This window comes from Cuculus canorus, chromosome 21 (genome assembly GCF_017976375.1).
Source record: "Cuculus canorus isolate bCucCan1 chromosome 21, bCucCan1.pri, whole genome shotgun sequence".
In the NCBI taxonomy this organism is placed as follows: Eukaryota; Metazoa; Chordata; class Aves; order Cuculiformes; family Cuculidae; genus Cuculus; species Cuculus canorus.
Window position 1 is genome coordinate 1,968,303 of NC_071421.1, and position 20,286 is coordinate 1,988,588.

Here is a 20,286-nt window from a genome sequence, read left to right on the forward strand (position 1 = left end):
TGCAAAAAGCATCACCTCGGGCTTTTCGTTTGAGGAATCCCTGGATAAGGCTCAGTGAAGAGAGTTTAGTCTGAATTAATTGCTGCTCTTGAGCAGAGTCTAATTAAAGCGACACTACATGAGGCAGAGCACAATAGTGACTTAACTCTCTTCCTGCTCTCCACCCTTGCAGACAGCACCGAGGTGGAGTGCAGCCCAAGCTCTGAATCCACTGATCAGAGGAAACTCATGGAGGAGCTGCAGAACCGCTACCGGCAGATGGAAGAGCGCATCACCTGCCCCATTTGCATTGATGACCAAATCAAACTGGTCTTCCAGTGTGGACATGGCTCTTGCCCAGACTGCAGCACAGCCCTTACCGTCTGCCCCATCTGCCGGCAGGCTATCCGGGAGAGGATTCAGATCTTTGTCTAAGGATACGCTTGCTTCCTTTCCCATTCCCACCTCCTTCCTTCCCTTCCTTTTTGTTTGCATTTTAGATGAGAAGCACTAGTTGGGCTGGTGTGTTTGGCTGCCTGCAAAGCCATCCTGAAAGACAGGGAAGCAAATGATTGATGTGACTTAAGTGGAGGAAGTCCCCTCCGTGTGCAATGTCATAAGGACGAGGAGCGGTGCGTGAGGGCAGAGCTGCTGATCCAGTAAAGAACACTGACCTATCTGCTGAAGGCAAAGAGACTTTCAGACCCAGAGACAAATAGATTTCCACGTGCAGATGTTTTCCACAGCATCCAGCTCCAGTGACTGCGTTGTGTCCAGTGCCCTGCGGCGTCAGGTTTGCAGCCTTGCATTGCTCCAAAAGGAGATGCTGCAGGAGGATGTACCTTATACCATGGCGGGCAATGGCAAAGCATACGCTTCCACTTCACGTGAGGAGATACTGGAGGAGATCAGCCCTGACATCAGCTCTCCCAGATGCCCGTCAGTGGCAGGGAGGGGGTGTCCTAAGACAGCATGCTCTCCAAACTAGTATTGATGGACCCACTTGGACAGACAGACAAATCTGGATGTAATGAGATCCTAAAGACAGAGTGTGTGCCTTAGAGATAACGTAGTGAACACTTATTGGAAAAAATATGTTGTTACAAGCATTTCTAACCTCTAAGTGACACTCTTCCATATTTTTTTTTGGCACAACCATGTGTTCAGAGACTCCTGAGCTTTCTATCCATAATGCCAAAGGCAGGTGTTAAATACTCCAATCAAAGTGTAAAGAAAATAAATAGTAATAATTAAGGCGTGAGAAAAAGGGATTTCATTTTTGGTTTTGTTTTGCAGCAAAACTTAATAAAATAAAATATATATTTTCCTGAGCATTAAAATGAATGTACAAAGAGTAGCTGAAATACGGATCAGCTGTATTGTGTTTTCCAACTGTCTGACTGAAGAAATGTTATCCACTGAGTCCATCCTGTAATGTAACTGTTGGTGGAAGTGGCAGCCTGTAGGGCTAGCGTGCCACGCGTGGGTGTTCGTAGACAGACGTGTTTGCGTGTGTGTTGTATATCTGTAACGACAAGATTATCCACGAGCATAATACTGTTTGTTACATATTGCAAGCAATATTTAAAGCAAACAAAAAGACTTATGTTCCTCTACTATGTTTGTTCATTCGCAAAGAGGTGGCAAATCTTTTAAATGATTTTTCTAGCTGTGTGGAATATATGGTAATCAGAGGGATGTTTATTACTTCATGGTCCCTTGGTGTTGTGAGAAAGGCTTCTGTCACAGCCCCCAACTGCCACAGAGAATCTTTGTCAAAGTAGTCACTCAAGGCTGTTATAGTTTCAGTGGACTTCTTTGAGCTATGAAAATGTATCAGATTTAACACCTGAATTATGTGGTTGGTTTGATTTAACACCCAAATAACCTACAGGTGAATCGTGGAATCCACTCCGGTAAAAATCTGACGCGCAAATACTCATTTACGTATTTCCTACAAGTTCATAGCAGTGTAAATTCCTTTGGAATAAACCAGGCATTGCCCCAAAACGTTTGCTGTATTGTGGTAGGGCAAGAGGGAGAGAGCTGCTTTCCCTGCTCTTTGGTGCAAGAGAATAATCGTCCAATCTATAGCCCGGCTCTGTGCTAAGTGGTTTTTGAAATACAATTATTTAAAAAGGCTCTACATCAAATTCAACACCATTTACTAAAGGTGGAACTGGTTGATGTTCTATCGTGTTGGCCAGGTTGGATGGGACCTTGAGCTGCCTGATCCCGTGGGAGGTGTCCCTGCCCATGGCAGGGGGTGAGACTGGATGGGCTTTAAGGTCCCTTCCGACCCAAACCATTCCATGATTTTATGTGTGTTAACTGTATCTGTGAGTGCTGGCACCTGGGAGGAGGGGACAGAAAACTGCTCGATGTCCGTTGTGTTATTCTCATCTCCTATGCTTAAGGTGTCATTTTGTTCAGGAGAAAATCAACAGGGAGAATCTGCTTCGTTTTTCTTATGATTCCTTTGGATACGAAATGAAGAGAGGCTTCCAAGTGAGTATTCTCCCTAAAGGAAAAAAATTGTCGGAAGACTGCAGCCTTCAGTTTCCAAGCTGCGCAGCTGTTGGAGAAAATGGAGTTCTTTTGGGTTTTTTTTCCTGAGTAATGAAAAGAGAAAAGGTCCCTTCCATTTTATGTTTAAATTTTTTAAAATCCATTTCCATTTCAAGATTTCCTGATCTTGTTTTCATATCTGAAATTCATTGTCTGGTCAAGTTACAGATGGAATTTTGCGTTATAATATTGCTTCTTAAGAGCTACAGAAACGGTTTGTAAACAGAGCTTTCAGATTAGGAGTATATTACTTCATTTCCCTGTTCCCACTGTGATTGCTTTTGAGGAGCAAGAGTTGAGCTGTTAAAGCACCATTTTGACCTTTTTGTTTTCCTAGTAAGAAGAAGGGAATTGCTGCACCACGAGAGATGAACCAAGATGGTCAATGGAGCCTCGGGAACAAGAGATAATGGAAAGCAGGCAGATGCCCATATATGCCAGGTATGTGTTTGGCAAGCTCTGCCCCCATGACAAGCTCAGCTCCGTGGGATTCTGAGGCTTTGGAGAAGAGAGGAAGGTTCTGCTGGTTTATCTTTCCTGATGAACTTGCTTGCATGGAGGGCCACGATCAGAGGTAACCTGTGGCCGACTGAGTGCCATGCTGGGCGGGATGGGTAGCTCTGTGTACTTGCTGGTTCATCTAGTTTGTGTCTAATCTGGCCTGTGCTCTCAGATAGTTTATCTGCTCCAATCCAGGCTTGAATCTGAAGTAGGAGAAGAAAAAAGCGTTGGCTGTAAGCAGGAAAAGAGCTATGAGCCTGGATTGAGACAAGGAGCCACATTAAATTTAGCTAGATTATGAGAGACAGGGAGAGCAGGGAAAGGTGTTCCTCTCCTCCTTTTGCTGCCAGTTGGTGTTCTTGGTCCTAGGAACAGCAGGGGGCTGAAGAGAGACATGGAGATGTCAGAGCAGTAGGCCAATGCTCCTTTAAACACAGAAGGTAAATATTGTCGTTGCTTAATCGGTGTGGGCAGCGTGTAACCTTCTGTTTGATGTTTATTACCATTGCTCTCCCACAAATGAGACTGACGAGTCTTCTGCAAACGAGCTAGGGAGCTCCTGGTTTTCCCTCGGGCTTCTGTCATCTCCTGAAACACCATTCTGTACCTGGCAGCTGTGTTCAGCAGTGGTTTTGAAAGGAAACAACCTTGCTCAGTCTTTCTGGTGTAAAAGTTAAAGTATAATAGGGCAGCTCATCTCGTACTCAGAAGCCGGGTCTCTAAAGCGCTTCCTTTGGAAGTGTGGCCAGAAGTCCGTGATTTACAGACAGCGTGAGACTGAGGGAGAGGGAGTAGAGAGAGGGAGGTTACTTGTTGGAGGGGAGAGTCGGGAAAAGAACTTATCTCTGATTATGTTCTCACTAGTCCTCCCAGGATTTCAGGAGGTTAGTTCCATCCACAGATAGATTACAGATAGTACAGCTCACCGAAGAGCAACAACAAAATATCCCCACCCAGGGAAGCACTTCTTACTCCATTATGGTCACACTTGAGTGTCTGTGTGGTGAGAAAAATTCTTCCCTCGTTTCATTCCTGAAATTCTCCTCACCGCGTGGCCATGACTGGACTACAGAGCTTCTGACTAGGGTCAAGACCATGCCTCTGGTAACACGAGGTCAGGCCAGTGCAGGCAATTCTGTGAGCTGCAGCTCCAAAAATTGACAGTTAAGCAAGAATTCCATTTTCTTTGCCAGCTGGAGCAAGCCCTTGTTTTCAGCTCATTTGCTATTCAGCGGACCATGGATTTTTCTAGGAACATCAGCAGATGCTGATCACGAGGGGCTGCATCATAGAAAGTGGGGAAAGTGCCTGGGGACTAAAGAACAGTCTTATTCTCCCTCTCCCTGGGGAATGTTGCTCCCTGCTGTGGCAGATATGATCCTTTTTAGTCCGTGACCCACTGCAAAGTACAAGTTTTAACTGCTGTTCCCACAGGAACCATGCAAGAATGTTGGGTTGGCCCTTGCCGAAGTTGAGATGAAGGGATAAATATGTAAGTGCTTTTTAAAATCAGAGCTATATGAAGATTTGCAAATTCTTTTCACATGGGCCACCAAGAAGCCAATAAGTGGTAAATCACATTCAGATGTGTGCTCTCCCCTGCCTGTGGCCTGGAGTTGGTCTGGTGCCCTAGAGATGAAATGTTGATGCTCATGCTTTGAGCCATCGGATGTGATCAGATGTCAGATTCTTTCTTTACCTTCTTCCCTCCTTCCTTTCTTCTTTCCTAACTTCCTTCCTTCCTTCTTTCCCCACCTCCATGTAGTACTTCCACCTCACGACAGGGTAAGCTAAAGAGAGCAGTTTGTTCCAAGACTGAACAATACGCATTTAATCCATGAATAAGAGGTACAATGAGAGAGGAGATTAATTTTGGATAGTCAGACAGCTGCATTTCTAGCCCTAATGGGTGTTCTCCACGTAGCAGCTCTTAGCGTGAGTATAGCCATGTTGTAACAGATGATTCTCGTGTCAAATGAGGCGGTGCCAACGCGCTTCCTGCTGCACCAGGGCTAACTTTTCTTTTAAATGAGGCAAATGTAGCAGAGAGAGCAATTTAGAAATAGTGCTTAAAGCACCATTCAATGTTAACTATGCTGAATAATCATGAGGAGAGAAACGCTAAGAATAATCCATGGAAATGAGAAAGTATTTGTCTTTGAGCTAAACTTACCCTTGGGAATGGCACCATATGTTGTGTGTTGTGTGGCAGCCCCGCAATTAAGCCTGAAAAGAGCAAAGCAAGACCAAGGGGATTTAACAAGGAAAATTGATTGTGTCGTGCAAATGATCCAATCCTTTATGTTCTCCATAGTCTCTAGTTGACCATTGTGGGGTTTATGCAACATTAATTCCTCTCCAACAGCTGCTTTTTCATGTGACAGTTATTGCACGCAGAGGTCTTGGGATATGTTTGCTTACAAAATCCGAGCTCCCTACAAATGACAGCAGCAGCGACCAGGACCTGGAGAACAGCGTGAAGGCAAAGCAAAGTCAGTTCTGTCCCCTGCCGTCCTCTCCTGTTCCCCATTACACCATATGGATTCCCTCAAAGCGTAATGTGTTCCATTGCTTTTAGACACTGTGCAGAAACCAAAGCCAGGAATGTTTCTTTCTCCAAATATAGTCAGATGACAGTTCTCGCCTGCAGTCCAAACCAAATATCCGCCCTCGAGAGCCCGAGACCTCTCAAATTCAGCATAACTCTGAAGTCACAGCAGCAGTAGTTCTCTGCGCTTGTCTAAAAGTTGCCCTTTCCGGGGCTCAGGCTGCGCCATAAAGCATGGGGAATATTGGAAAAGACAGAGAGAGAGCTTCAGAGTTCTGGCTGGCTCCTTGCTCTTGGCGCAGAGCAGAACTGGCTCCCACAGGGAGTCTGGGGAGTTGTCTAAAGCATTTGAAAGAGGCTTAAATTCTGACAAGTGCTGTAGATTTGAGGCCATTGATGGCTGCATCTGAGAGTCCTTTAAGCACAAGTATCTCTTGGGAAAGCCATGATGTTCTTAACCCAGGGCAGGGAAGAGGGATGAAAAGTCAACAGATGTGCACTCTGGTCCTAATAATCCTTAAAATACCGACAGAAGAGACCCGTGCTTGAAATTTAACAACCATAGTATTAACAAACTAAGTATAAAGCTGAAATTTTGCTCTTTATCAGCAGCAGCACTGAGGATCCCGGCCAGAGCCTGAGCCCCAAGGGATCCGGATGCACAGTGACTTTATCAGACGCATCGTTAGTGTGCACGGCATTAAGTTCCTGTGTCTCTCTTAGCTCTGCAAGTCCCATCTGTAAGTTCTGAAAACCTCAGCATAAGAGCTTTCCTCATCTGACTCTCATTGCCCCAGTAACTGAGATTTGTCTTGGCCTTTACTGCTGAGCTGGTTTCTGAGCAAATATTTGGCTTCAATTTTCAAAGCTCTGAAAGCGTTCTGCAGCCAGCGGTGTGGTGGAGCTGGAGGCACAGGCACTCGATGGATTTTGATGTGGATGCGCTCTGTGTTTCCAGCTGAGGGGGGAAAGTGAACTACGTGCTCTCCAACAAACCCAGTGCTGTCACTTCTGATCCAGCAAGGTATAACGTTCTCGCTACCTTGACAGGGAAGCAGGATCCTAAATGTCACAGTGGTCATGAATCATCTCTGCAGCTAAAAATTCCTGTTCTCCCACATGTGGTGCAAAGGTTAATATATGGAATAGGCTCTGTTCCCATTCAGACTCTGCAGTAACTCGTGGACAAGGGCTTGCCTGCATTAACTTAGTGACTGCATGAATAAGTAGGGCAACAATGAGATCCTCAAGTATATTTTGCTAAAATATGGCCTTGGGAGAGGTCTGAGGCAGATGTAGTTTACAAAAAATGTCAACTTTCTTTACGTTGTGACAAAGAAAATTCTTCTTGGTCTCAGGCTATGTGGTTGTGTGAGTTCTCAAGCTTTGCTTTAAAACTCGGGCTCATGTAGTCGTCTTCAGAAACAGAAAGGCACTAACTGAGAGCCGGGAAGCTTTTCATGCTCCTGCTCTGCCAGATTCCATACCTGACCTCAGGCAAGTGTTTTCCTCTGCACAGCAGGGTCTTAACCTGTGAGGTGCAGATAACAGCGTTACCTCCCTACCTTCAAGACGGACGGGAGAGTAAATGCTCTGAGTGACTGAGATGCTCTGGCAAGTGGAAAGGACCTGTGTAATTGTGTATAGGTTAGAATCTTTTTCAACTGCTACTGAGACTTCCCAGCCATACGAAAGATGGATGCTCTCAATGCTGTTATGCTGCTCTATGACTGAAACTCAGTGTTCTTCCAGCACTGTGTTTGTGAGCAGTGTTTTTCTTTTGAGCCAGTACTGCGTTACTGGAGAAGAGTTCTTGGCTGAAGATTTTGAGCCCCATTCCAAGGCAGGTTTTGACATCCAGACTCCCTTCTCAATCAGTCTTTCTGCAGATGTGTTCTCATCTACAGACTCTGACAGAAACTTATTCAGGGCACTTGAGACGCTGATAAGCTTCGGAGTGTGGTGTTACCAGTTCCTCACTTCATGCTGCGGTCTACAGCTGAAACCACAAATGGAGGTGCCTTTGACCACTCTTTGGAGCTCCAAACAAAGCACTCTTCAGAGTGCTCAGGCGTGTTTCATTCTGCCAACCCTGCTACCGAGGAAGAGGGGTAACTGTCCCTAGAAAGCAGCTGCTAGCTGAGAGGAGCCAGAGCCTCAGGCTGTGCAGTCGGCTGCTCTGACCCACAGAAGTTTGAGCCCTGTATTCTTGCTTTCTGCTCTTTCCCTTCCTGCTGGTTCCAGCTTTCCTTTGTAATTCTGTCCATAACTTCCTTCCATGTTGCTCCTTATTCTGTCCTCCTCCTGGTATCTTCACAACTGCTGCACTTCAGCGACTCTCTACAGAAAGCATCTTTTTTCTCCCAGGGGAAGCTTGGTGAAAATGGAGAAAGAACATTTTCATGATGTCCTGAGTTCTTTAAAAGCTCGCAGACAGCTTTAGTCTGAAGATACACAAAACTTATAAAATGCCACAAGCTTGAGTATGAGCTATGGGAAAAAAAAATGAAACCATTTTTTATTATTTAAAAGTGCAAGAAGTTTCTAAAACCTTTCAAAGGCTTTGGATATCCCCTAGGATTGTTTTATACTGGCTGGCCACAGAACTACCCCCTCTCTGCCTTTTGCTTGTGAAACTGGGAGATTACACAGTTCCTTTTCCTCTCTCTGGTCGGAACTGTTTAGCTAAGGAGCACGGAGTATCCAGCCTTTTGTGACCAGACACCAAAGGGCAGCTCTTTCTTAAAACCAGAGAATTTCTGAGTAAGCTTCTTATGAGGTCCTAAATTGACTTCATGTCTACAGCTTGGAGATGTCTTAAAGGACTTAACAGCTTAAGGCAAACTGACCACTTCTCCTCGTCAGCCTTTCTGACGTGCTCACAGTCCCCAAAACAGTGTGATTCCGAAAATACTGGTCCTCACATCATAGAATCACTGGCTCAGAAAAGACCTTTGAGATCATCAAGCCCAACTGTACCTGCCCGCTCCTGATCAGCCCTTAGTGGGCAGCTCCCAAGTACACGCGACCTTGCAGGTCCCTTGCCTGGTGTCACGGAAGAGAGAGTTGATGTTTACTTTTATCTAATTTGTAAACTCCCTGAGCAGCGTTTCCGAAGCAGAGAAGCCCTGCTTGCTGCCTCCCAACATCTCATTTTTCACCCTGCTCCTTAAGGCAGCCCCTGACATATGACAGCTCTTCCAGCGTTAAGCATCCCCGATGAAACATTCCAAGGGCATGATGCTGCCTTCTGCATTCCTTGTTTCTGCCCCCTCCCCCTATTTTTTCACTACATAAAGCTGACAACTGCAGAGCTGTCCTCTGAGGATACAGTCGGTTCAAGAATAGAGTTCATGTCTATCCCAGCTTGTTTCACTTTGCTGCTTTTCTCCCGCCAGCCCAATTTTCAGCTGTGGTAATATGAGACCACTTGGCAGAGGCTGAGAGAATCTTTGGCACATTGGAAAGAGGCTTAATGTAAAGTCTACATTTTTTTTTTTATTATTATTTTTGTAGGGCTTTTTGAAGCCCTGGCGGTTCTGCACAGCTTTGGCAGTAACTGCAGAGCTGCTCACAAATGCTCCAAGTGCAACTGCGAGCACAAGGATTACCAATGCCTTCGGTAAGAGAATGTCTTAGCATCTGTCGCATCTCCCTCTAAAAAAGCATTAAAGACCAACATGGATCAAGTAGAACAACTCTCTGCAGACAGAAGGAAGAGCTTCCTCTCAGTGGACAAGAGAAAGAGCGGTGGCTGTGGGACCGTTGTGGGATTTTTCTGTGTATTCCCGGTGGTGGCTTTGCTGGCAGCTGTGGGAGATCCAGCTGGAGCGGCTATTCGGAAGAGTCAGGTAGGGGAAAGGGTTTGATTCTCAAATGCTTGAAAGGGGAGTGGGGACGTGTGAGATCTTTTTAGGAGATGGATAAATTCAGGAAGCGATCTAAATCACATATAAATAACTGTTAAGGCAGCAAGATCTGTTTATGGTTGTTGGATTCCCTTTTTGCAGAGGATCCTAAACGGTGATCATGCAGCTGAGTGAAATCAGATTATTAGAGCTGTCTATGCAGTTTGCAGACAACCAGACAGTCAACGCACAGCAGATTTGGTTGTCTTCCTTCAGACCTTTGGTTTTTCTTTCAAGTAGCTCTGCTGTCCCAGCCTAGTGTGATGTGGCATGTGTATATTCTGATTTCCCTAGCAGCAGCTTTCCTTTCCTAGGAACTCCAGAGGCTCGTGGTGCACGAGATCTGCACTGGGAGTTAACTGGACCTACAGGAACTGTTAGCTGGTACTTGCTCTGTCAAGGTCTGTCCGTTAGCGAGCTTTCCTGGGACAGGCTGGTTGGGGACCACTGTAGCGAGGCTCTAGGATTCTGAAAAGCTGAAGCTTTTAGATTAATTTTAATTATTAATTTCATAAAGTACAATCTTCTCTAAGTGCTCACATCCTTTCCTGCTGTTTGTGTTTATGAAGACCTTTGTTTGCCTCACGTGCTCGGGGCTCTTATTAACAGGTACCGAGTCTGAGTTAAGTCATGGTTCAGTTTATGAAAGGAGAACTGCGTGACTAGGAGAGAGAGAGAGAGGGAGGGAGGAACAAATTACATTCATTGCAACTCTGTAAAGTAAATTAATGGAGATCTGACTGCCCAGGATGAATAACGCAGAGCTGGGATGTTGACTGGTGTTTGTCACAGTTGTTGAGAGGGAGAATCGAAGCACGTGTCCTTCTGGTACCTCCCAAGCTGTTTGAGACCTTTATCCCCAGTTGAACGGGTTTCCTCCCGGGAGCGGCTGACCTCTTCTCCAGTTCTGGGTATTCCCATAGTCCCAGTTCTTTGCTATATTCAGACGAGTCCTTGGATCCAAATTATACTGGGAATTTTTTAACTGGGTCATCCCATTTCTGTTGGAATCCTCCATCTGAGCTGCAGTGTATGTGTGGTTCCCCACCATTGTCATTCATTTTGCAACACATTCTTAATCAAAAGCCTCCTGGTGCAACAGCGCTAGGGTAGGACAAGGGTTGAGCAGAACACCTGAGCGAGAGGACTCGGCCCTCAGCCCCTTCTAGATGTGACCGAGTCAGATGCAGGTCTCAGTGATCACTCTTGGGCCTCGATCACCTTTACTTTGTGGTGTATTTTGAGGAGAAGCTCCCTAGGGAATTCGGCATTCTGCAGAATGTGCTGTGGGGCTGCACAGGCTCCTGCTGGGGCAGCTTTTGTAGCATTGCTGCTTAGCAAGTGTCTTGGTGCTTCCAGAGCAAGGACAACCCAGCATCGCGTTCCGTGTCTTAGTCCTGAAAAGGGGAGGTAGGGCAGGAAGACCTCCAGAGAGCCATGCTGGGTTCCATCCTTTTACCTCTGCTCCTCCGGACTAAAAGGCTTTTATAGTTTACGTCAGACCTGTCATCACATTTGATGTCTACTGTATGATGGCTGAGATGCACTCCAGGGTTTCCAGGGCTTTATTTACTTTGACAGCATTTCAGATCCACAGTGCAGCCTTATAAAGAGCTCTGCACAAAGGGCTGCCTGTTTTACTCATTTGTTCAGTATTTAATTTCTTCTGCGGTGACGCTGGAGAGCAATAGCAAAGTGAAAAGGAAATAAGAACTTTCCAGGAAGAGCTGCAGAGTTGCTGTGGCCAGAACTTACCGAGGCCTCGTTCCTGCTCCTCTCCAAGAGGCGAGCAGAGCGGCTGCGGTTCTGGAATTGTGCAGCAGCTCCAGGGAGCGTGCAGCGCTGATCCTCTGGGATCCTGCCTTGAGGAGTGCTGCTCCCTTTCCCTGCGTCTCTGCTCTAAGATGTGCCCCAAGAACTCATAGTGCAGCTCCTCTTCTGCTCTGCGTTGGTGTGCAGCACGCTGTGAACGGGCACGCTTTGCAGAGCTCTGGTCTTGTCTCCTGGACACCCCTACGGGAGCAGCAGTTGCGTCCCCCACCTCCAAATGTCCCGTACCAAAGTTTCTCTTTTACACTCTTCAATCCTGTAGTCTCTCACATCTCTTTCAACCTTCTGTTTTGTCTTTTAAGGAAGATGCCACCTCCCCTGGTCTGCGTGGAGCGAGTGCCTCTGCTTTGTATGGTCCAGCTTTCCCACCTCGGCCGCCGGCACGGAGGAAACGATACACCATCACCCCAGGACACTTGAAATGGGACCACTTCAACCTGACATACAAGTACGGACTTGTATTGGGCCTAAGAGTTCGCGTTTTCAAAGGTTTTTCCTGCCACAGGTGTAAATGTTGACCACGTGGAGATTGCTAATCCATTTGCCGGTGAATGCAGCTAAAGCTGCTCCAAAGTAGGAAGATTTCTACAAACGTTCCACCTCTTCCCTCAGTTGTGCGTCACGTAGCACGTGTGGCTGCTTGCTGAGGCTTCTTAGAGTTAAATGAACTGTTCGGGAGCAGATTCTGGTTTTGGACGGATGGGCTTCCCAGAACTAGGGGCTTTCCTCAGAAGGCAGTGGATTGAATATTAGCTCCGTCATGCTGGTATTCTTAAAAGAGCTCAGTGTGAACCTAAATCATCACTAAGGAAAATCGCTGTTAAAAGGCTCTGTGATTTCAGGAGGACAGAGCTCTGTTAGTGCTTTGGGGAATCTCTTTTTTCCTGTTGCCTTTGGGAAAGGAGGCAGACTCGTAGGTTGCTAACACATAAGCAATGAAAAGCGCTTGGCAATTCTAGGGTGAGTGAATGTTAACCTGAACATTTTCAGGCATTTCTGACAAAGAAATTGCTGTGCAGATTCCTGTTTCCCAGCTGGGTTTTACCCCTGCTCAGCCCCAGCAGTGCCACAGGGCTGTAGAGTGGTCCGGGTTTGATAGGAGCTATGTAAGTGTGCAACGCTGGTGCTGCTTTCGACAAGCAGCCCGTCCAGACCTAAAGTTGATAGAGTCCTTTGGACTTTCACCCTGAACTGTTTCTCGTTGCTGTCTGGCTCTACTGCTGCTGCTGGCACGAGGCAATGTCAGTCCCACTGGTGTTTAACCTTGGAGCTGCTCTCTTCTTTACGCTGGCAGGGGCTGAGCAGCCCCTGAAGCTGTCCGGTTTTGAAGCACTCCTGTTTTGAACCCATTAGAGAGAATGGAAAGACTCTGTTGTCTGAGGCAGCACTGAGAGCCTTCAGCTGATGTTTGAGAAGGGAACAGCATTTTCCTGAAGTTGTTCTGTGTTCCTACAGAATCCTGTCCTTCCCAAGGAACCTCATAAATGCCAGGGACACACGCAAGGGGCTGGCGGCTGCGTTCCGGATGTGGAGTGAAGTCTCGCCATTCAGCTTCAGAGAAGTGCCACGCCACGTAGAGAGCGACTTGAAAATAGGTAAGAGAGTACGGGCTCCTGTGCTGACAGGACACTGCTCTGCGTGTGTTTCCATATGTAAACCAGGAGCTCAGAGGCAGAAGATGCTCCTGCTTTGCTGCGTGTTCTTGGTAGGGCCTCTTGGACAAGGATTGGGGCATCATTTCCTTTTAGTCACTTTGAGAAACTTCCTTTATTTGCTCTAAGGAGATGTTAGGTGTTGTGATTACCACATTCTGGGGATCTTGCAGTTGGGAAACCTTCGGTATTTGGCAATAATTAACTCTCGAAGTCTGCCAGCGGGACAGCAGTACCTCTGTTCCACAGATGGGGAAGCTGAATATTGAAAGGTGAGAGGATATCTCCACAGCCAAAGAGCAGGTGACAGATTCCAGACTCTGTATGGTTTCAGTCTCCCTTCTGTTGATGCTGACAAAGCACCATCCCTCTCCTTCCCCTCCTTCTCCCCCTCTGCCACTGCACAGTAGTTGCATCCTGAGTTTCTCTGGCCGAGTAGAACATTAGTGCTGAGGCGTTATCTGCTCGGTCTCAACTCCAGCTGTAAATTCTTCCTGGGATTTATGGTTTGTGTCAAGTAACAATTTCCTGTGCAGATGGCAGCAACACTGACATAACCGGGAGATTTACCATTGTTTCGCAACATGTTCTTCGCTGGTGTGTTCCATGATGACACTCACAAGCCACATGATTTGCCTTCCCGTGGGCCTGTCTGGCTGTCACATGTGAGCTCCCGAGGGCCTGGCTCCCGTGGACATGGGGGACACGGCAATGCTACCGTGGCGCTGGCAAAGAGACGGCAAGCAGCTATGACTAAAGGCTCTCTAATTATTTACATTTAAAATGGAACGATTCCATCCTGGGGTTATCATCGTGGTGTCCAGCTGCTCCCTCACTAAAGAGTTTCCATGGGATGTTGCAAAAAGAGCTCAGCATTCCTTGTGGAAACGTAGACTCATTCGCGTCCTTTGGAAACAGCTCTGAATCCAGGGTCCAAATATATTTTGCACCACGCAGCCATCGTTCCTGACAGTCGCTTTGCATTTATTTTCCCTTTTGTGGCTCTGTAAGTTAGAAAACACGTGGGATACCGTAAGATGACCCTTAGCAAACACGAGGTTAGAGCTGTCTGTGTCCTGGATGGGGTGACCTGCGACGTGGTACCCTAAATCTGCTGCTCCTCCACAGGGTTCTACTCTATCAACCACACGGACTGCCTGGAGTCTCTCATCCACCACTGCTTCGATGGGACCACAGGAGAACTCGCCCACGCCTTCTTCCCACCCAACGGGGAGATCCATTTTGATGACCATGAATACTGGATATTGGGAAACACACGGTTCAGCTGGAAGAAAGGTAAGGCGTCTCGGGGAGCCCGGAGGGTAAAGCCTGTAGGGTTTGGATTTTAGTCCGTGTTCTGAGGTTTACCCGAGCACCTGCAGAGTAGGTAGAACTGGGGCAACCTTTGATAAGACCACACCGTCCGGCTGGTAAAGGATTTCTTCTGGCTTTACAGCAGGATGAGCAAATGGACTCCAGTCCAGAATGCCAATTGGTTTTCCGTTTCTCTTCCAGGTGTTTGGCTCACAGATCTGGTACACGTGGCCGCCCATGAGATCGGCCACGCCTTAGGACTCATGCACTCCCTGAACCCCAATGCCCTCATGCACATCAACGCCACTTTGACTGGGAAAAAGACCATCTCTCAAGATGAAGTGTGGGGAATTCACCGACTCTACGGTAAGGCGGGCAGGGCTGTGCTCTGGGCCTCTCTGGGTAGAGAACATTTGCCTAAAGTGAAGCTCTCTGGTGTCAGACCTTCATGGTCTGTCAGGACTCGGCTGTCAGCCAGCGAGCAGCAGCCAGAAGGAATCTTACTCCTTTTGATGCAAAGTAGAGCTAGAAGGAGGTGCAGCATCGCCTGCTTCCAGCACTGCCGGCTTCAAATGGGAGCGATAGGAGGCTGGAAGGCTTGCAGACATCACGTTCGCACCTCCCCAGCTGGGGGCTCCGAGAGGTTTGGGAGGGCCGGTCCCCTCTGTCCTGGGGTGGCTCCAAGCTGCTCCCGGGGCAGAGCTGTGGGTGCTCTCGTGCCCTCTGGGCACGGGCGCTTTGGGCCTCGTGTGCTGTGGTTTGCACAGGGACGACAGGGCCGTCGTAGCCGTGGAGAGCCCCAAATTGCATTTATACACAACGGAAGGGAAGGGAAAAGCTCAGATGCAAAGGAAGGGGGAAGGCAAACAGCTGTTAATGACGCATTTGACTGGACTTGGGTGTATTAATACAAGATGGCAAAACGCTTTGCAAACCAAACAGGCTGGGGCAAAATTCTCAAGTCCCAACACCTTTGTCTGCTGCTCTTCAAACCGTACCTAGACTTAGAAATAGCGAGTTCCTTGCCTCCCCGATGCTGCTGCTGGGGGGCAGCCGAGTATCCACCCCACTGCTCATACAATAACACACTCTGCTTCTGGTTTCAGGGCTTTCATGTCCCGGTTCTACCATCTACATCAAAAAATCTGATTGAGGTGAAATGCCAATTTGTTTCTCAGAAGGAACATTCCACCCTGGTCCCTCTAATGCCGTGTCTCCTCCTGTTTCAGGCTGTAAAGATAGATTATTCATGTGTCCCTCATGGGCACGAAAAGGTTTCTGCGAGAAACGTAGGAGGCTGATGAAAAAGCACTGTCCGTCTACCTGCGACTTCTGCTACGGTATCCAATGCTTCTGGGATTCTTGGTGGGGTTTGCAGAGGGAGGAGGTGGAAGTGAAGCAGCGTTTGCTGCAGGGATGGGCAGGATCCGAATTCCACCCCAGGGATCGGTAGATGCAGGGAATGAGCCCCATCCAGCTCTGATAAGGAGCACAGCAGAGGTGGCCTCTTCAATATGAGAGCGAGAGCAAGGCTTGGAAATGGGAAGCAGCTTTCTGTTTAAGTATTTGGGGACGAGGGCGTCAGACTGCCCCGGTCTGCTCTGGTTTAACTGAACCAAGAATAGGGAGTTCCTGAAAACATAACTTCTCCGTGTGCCTCACACTGCTTCCCGTTTGGTCGAGGAAGTGAGAGGCTGATGTGTCACATTTAGAGATAAGAGGTGCGATACCGTTCCTCAGGCAGACAAACGACAGGGGCTGCTTTACAGAAAAGGAGATAAAGCACATTAATCGCCTCTAATCTTTGTTTTAGGAGTCCACATAAGGGACTCATCCGGGCTCAGGGCAAGTTACCGCAGCTGTGGAATTAATGCTGCCCTTAGGCCAATGTACCCTTAACTGGTACCCCTTGCTCCAGTACGGAGAGATTTTTTAGACCAGGTTAATTAATGCAAAGATGCAGTGAGATAATTCCAACCCCATGTATTCTACGGGACCTTCAGGTACTAAACAAATGGCAGAGAACAGGAAGTTTGATTTTTGTCCATCTCTGACTGTTTCCGTGCCACTAAACTGTAACCAGTCTATCCAAGAACTGCTCAGAGGAGCCATTTCTAAATTGATACTTTCAAGGTTTGCCTAATTCTGTGTGTGTTTTGGAGTGACTAAAGCTTGACAATGAGTTAAGCTCACCTTTGCCTTTTCTCTCTCTCTCTCACTCACCTCTGGTGGACAGAATTCCCATTTCCAACAGTGCCCCCTACTCTGCCCCCACCCAGGACAAAAACGAAGACCGTTTCCGAAGGCAGGAACGTCACCTTCCGCTGCGGACAGAAGATCATTCATAAAAAAGGCAAAGTTTAGTAAGTGCTCTGTCATTTATTCCCATCCTACAGGGGACTTTGCAGCTTAGGGACCAAAAAGGATGAGGAAAGATGATAGAACAGCATAAATAAGAATGGAGTTTAGGTTCTGGAGCACATCACTGTCTCGTCTGGCACCCAGAGCAGACAGAGGCGTGGCTGACCGTGAGAGGGAGTGTGCAAATCCTGTTCATAGCAGTGCAGAGCTTCTAATTTGAAAGCAGAGAGATTAGAAACGAGCAAGCCCAGTTGAAAATGGATAAAGTCTAATTTGAATATATAGCACAGATAATTCTTACCATTGCAACAAATTCCCAGGCCCACATTCTGTAAAGACCTGCAGTGTGATATTTACCCTTTGAGCTAGGGGTGCGTTAGCTCCTACTGCTGACCGACTTCTGGGTGTACTGAAAACTGAGAGGTGCACACACTGCGTGTAGTTTAATTCTATTGTGTTTCTCATGACAGCTGGTATAAAGATAAGGAGCTGCTGGAGTACTCGTACCCGGGTTACTTGTCCTTAAATGAAGATCATATGAGCATCATCGCAAATGCAATTAATGAAGGAACTTACACTTGTATAGTAAAGAAAAAAGGAAGAATCTTGACTACTTATTCCTGGAGAATCAGACTGAAGCACTAAGGAGGCCCTGGAACGAGCACTTCAGTTACTGCTGGTTCCGTTTCCAATTCAAAATGTTTCTTTGGCATTTGGTATTTAATCTCCAGTTGTGTAACTGAACTTTGAAATCGGTTGCTTCCAGACCTTGGGCAAAAGAGACTCTGAGACTTGATTACTGGAATGTAAGACTTTTCCAACTCAGTTTTAATGATAAAGAATTGATTCCGTAGGTGCTGTACAGAGAATTAAAGAAGACTTTTTTTAAATAGCAAAGTGTGAGATGTTGCAGTTAAACCGTGCGGATCACCGCGGGCTGCTGGAAAACACACAGGTCATCAAACAGGGATGAACAGAGGGATGAACAGAGGGATGGCTCAGCTCCGTGGCAAGGGAGGCAGAGGTACTGTGGAAGGACAACGACCCACTCCACGCTGTAAGTGCTTTGCCTCCTTCTGTCAGACCCTGGTGCACAGCATAAGAACATATTAGAAAGAACAAGACCCAATATTGTTTTATTTATCAGGAGGAGGATATAAGGTTACAACAAACCCTTTCTAATCATTCCACATTGTTCAGTTCAAGCATCCACAGAACGGCTTTTTACCCCCAACCGCCTTCCCATGGTTTGTGTTTATTACGTGTGCGTAATCTTATCTCAAGAGAGCATTTACCTCCACTGGGGGCTCCGCAGAACTTGTCCTTTAGGTGTCTGATCAGGAAGCCACCGGACTCGACTTCAACAGAGATGAGGTAATTTCCATGACTGTCCTCCCGGTCACCAAGCCACATCCAACAGGAAAACGGCATAAGCAGTGGCGGGCCCAGCCTGGTGCTCTCACACGTCTTGGGCAGTGGAGCGCTCATTTGCTCTCTTAGGAATCCCTGACAGTCATTATGCTTAGCAAGATCCCTACCCAGTGTTAAAGCTTCCCATCTTGCGCTTTGCTTAGGTTCATCCAATTGTCCTCTTAACCTCTTGGAACAAATTTGTTCCTATCTAAAAGCACAAAACTGCAAGGCATCTCCCACACTGGGGCAGAGGTCAGCAGTCCGGAAAGATCTCTGAATTGGAGCAGAGTTGCCCTCAGGGTTAGGACAGCAAAAGCACAAGGGAAAAGAAAGGAACTGATAACGGCTGGTACGGCTGCAGTGACTGTAATTGCGCTGGCAGACTTCTAGCACAAACTCTGCACAGCTCCACCACAGGGCTCCCACGGCTCTGTCTGCGGGATCCGGAGAAGAGAAAGAAGAGCTGATCCCCACAGCCTTCAGTAACTGTCACAAGGGATGTCTGCGAGGAGGCCTCATGTTCGAGTAGAGCCAGAGTCCTCCATCTCTCCACCACAGCCTAACGCTGTCTTTTAAACATCACTTATGATTTCTGAGCTTCACCGTTTCTCTGAACGCTGTTCCTTTGCGCTGCAGTAACCCACCGTGCTCGCTGCAGCGCCCTACAGCTCTCTGACGCTTCTGGCAGGCAGCAACCACGCTGGAGTCTGGGAATAAGCAATCGCCCAGGCAAAAGTGGCAGCGGCAGGGTAACAGCTACGGGTCCGCTTTGCCCAGCTCGCCTGAGACAGGAGCTGCCTTCGGGGAGTGGCTGCTGACCTGAAGGCTGGTGGAAAAAGACACCAATGAAACAAGACGCAGGCTTAAGACACCAGGCCACAGCCCTGCTCTGCCGTTTGTCCCATGTGCCAGCGACCCGATCGGCGTGGCACAGTGCTCCAGCGTGTGGATCTACGCTGCCTGCGCTTTCCAGGCTCTCTGGTCACCCAGCAGAACCGTCGACAAACTCTGAAAACAAAACACTTGATTTTCTGTAAAGATGCCAAGAAAAAAAAATGAAGGTCTCCCCGCCCAGGCACCGCAGGACCCGGCTCCCGCTCGCTGAATGCAGCGCTGCCAGGATGGAAAATGCTTCAGGGATTCAGCAATATCCTCAAGGTAAGCAACAAGACTTACGTGCTCTTAGATTACAACTTGAATTCATAAAAATAAACCCACAACAAAGCAAGTGCCTAAACTAGAACAGTCCCGTGATCCCACCACACACTCGGGCTGTGGAATTTCTGTTTTAAATGCACCGGTTCTGCAGATTTTCCATGCTGGCACCAGTTGATTAGAAAGACCAAATTCCAGACTCATTGGACAGGAGGATACTGTATCTGGTGAGAGAGACCTGAACTTTTTTCCTCTCCTTCCTTCCCTCTGCAAAGCTGACGCGTGACATAAAAGCAAACTCCTCTCCCTCAGTGTCAGAGCTCCGGTCCTCGGCCGTGCTGGGAAGAACATCCACTACCTGCACACAAAGCCCCGGTCTGTAAAGTTAAATATCAATGATCACAGCTTTTAACGTGCAGTTCGCCCATCAGTGTTGTTTTGCCCTTTCACTTCTCACATATTTATTGTACATAAATAAATAAGCGTAGGATTCAGTTTTACCATCACATCTGAGAGTACAGAACTTAAAAATGTGTCTTTGCATGGACAATAAAAGGCAAACACTCTGCAAAAAGAGACAGCCAAGACAAAATAACCGAAGAACACTGCAGTGCTCCGGGAGAGCGGGTATTTCCCTTTTACACAACAAAACTCTGGAGGTGCACATCTTTCCCATAACCACATTAAATTCTCGCTGCAACCCAGCATTAAGTTTTCTTCTACTAAAACTATCCCAGCTTAGCTGAATAACCCTTTTTGTCAGGACCGCGGCTCTGGCAGCGATGCCCACACAGGCGGCAGCAGCGCCAAGGAAGCGAGGAAGGAAATTGTTCACGGAGCCCAAGATGCACAGCACAGCTCAAAAGAGAAAATGTACAGTTGCGTTCTTAGCACGGGCCACGGAAAAACAGCTTCTCCATGGGACATAAAAAAAACCCCCTTCTTTACAATGGGTTATTGGGCTCCACCTCTGAGGAGTCTTGCTAAAATCATTGCTACATCAGGTGAGGACGAGCAGCAGAGCTGCTTCTCCCTCAGAACGAGGCAATCAGAGAAA

The 20,286-nt window shown here is 47.4% G+C and overlaps 2 protein-coding genes across 2 annotated transcripts in view; both read left to right on the forward strand.

Annotated features, from left to right (window-relative positions):
- MIB2 (MIB E3 ubiquitin protein ligase 2) overlaps positions 1-2,419 on the forward strand; it is a 40,402-nt gene extending 37,983 nt beyond the window's left edge. Inside the window, exon 19 of the mRNA XM_054085645.1 lies at positions 173-2,419. Within this exon, the coding sequence (XP_053941620.1) occupies positions 173-414 (242 nt within the window). The 3' untranslated portion in view covers positions 415-2,419. The remainder of the gene's footprint in view (positions 1-172) is intronic.
- Positions 2,420-4,011: 1,592 nt separating this feature from the next.
- On the forward strand, positions 4,012-20,086 carry MMP23B (matrix metallopeptidase 23B). The gene is made up of 9 exons (XM_009556748.2): positions 4,012-4,540; positions 9,113-9,447; positions 11,637-11,782; positions 12,790-12,929; positions 14,115-14,282; positions 14,502-14,666; positions 15,530-15,640; positions 16,537-16,663; positions 17,132-20,086. Exons 2-9 carry the CDS (start codon positions 9,277-9,279, stop codon positions 17,304-17,306), a joined length of 1,203 nt encoding a protein of 400 aa, XP_009555043.2. The 5' UTR covers positions 4,012-4,540; positions 9,113-9,276; the 3' UTR covers positions 17,307-20,086.
- Positions 20,087-20,286: the final 200 nt, after the last annotated feature.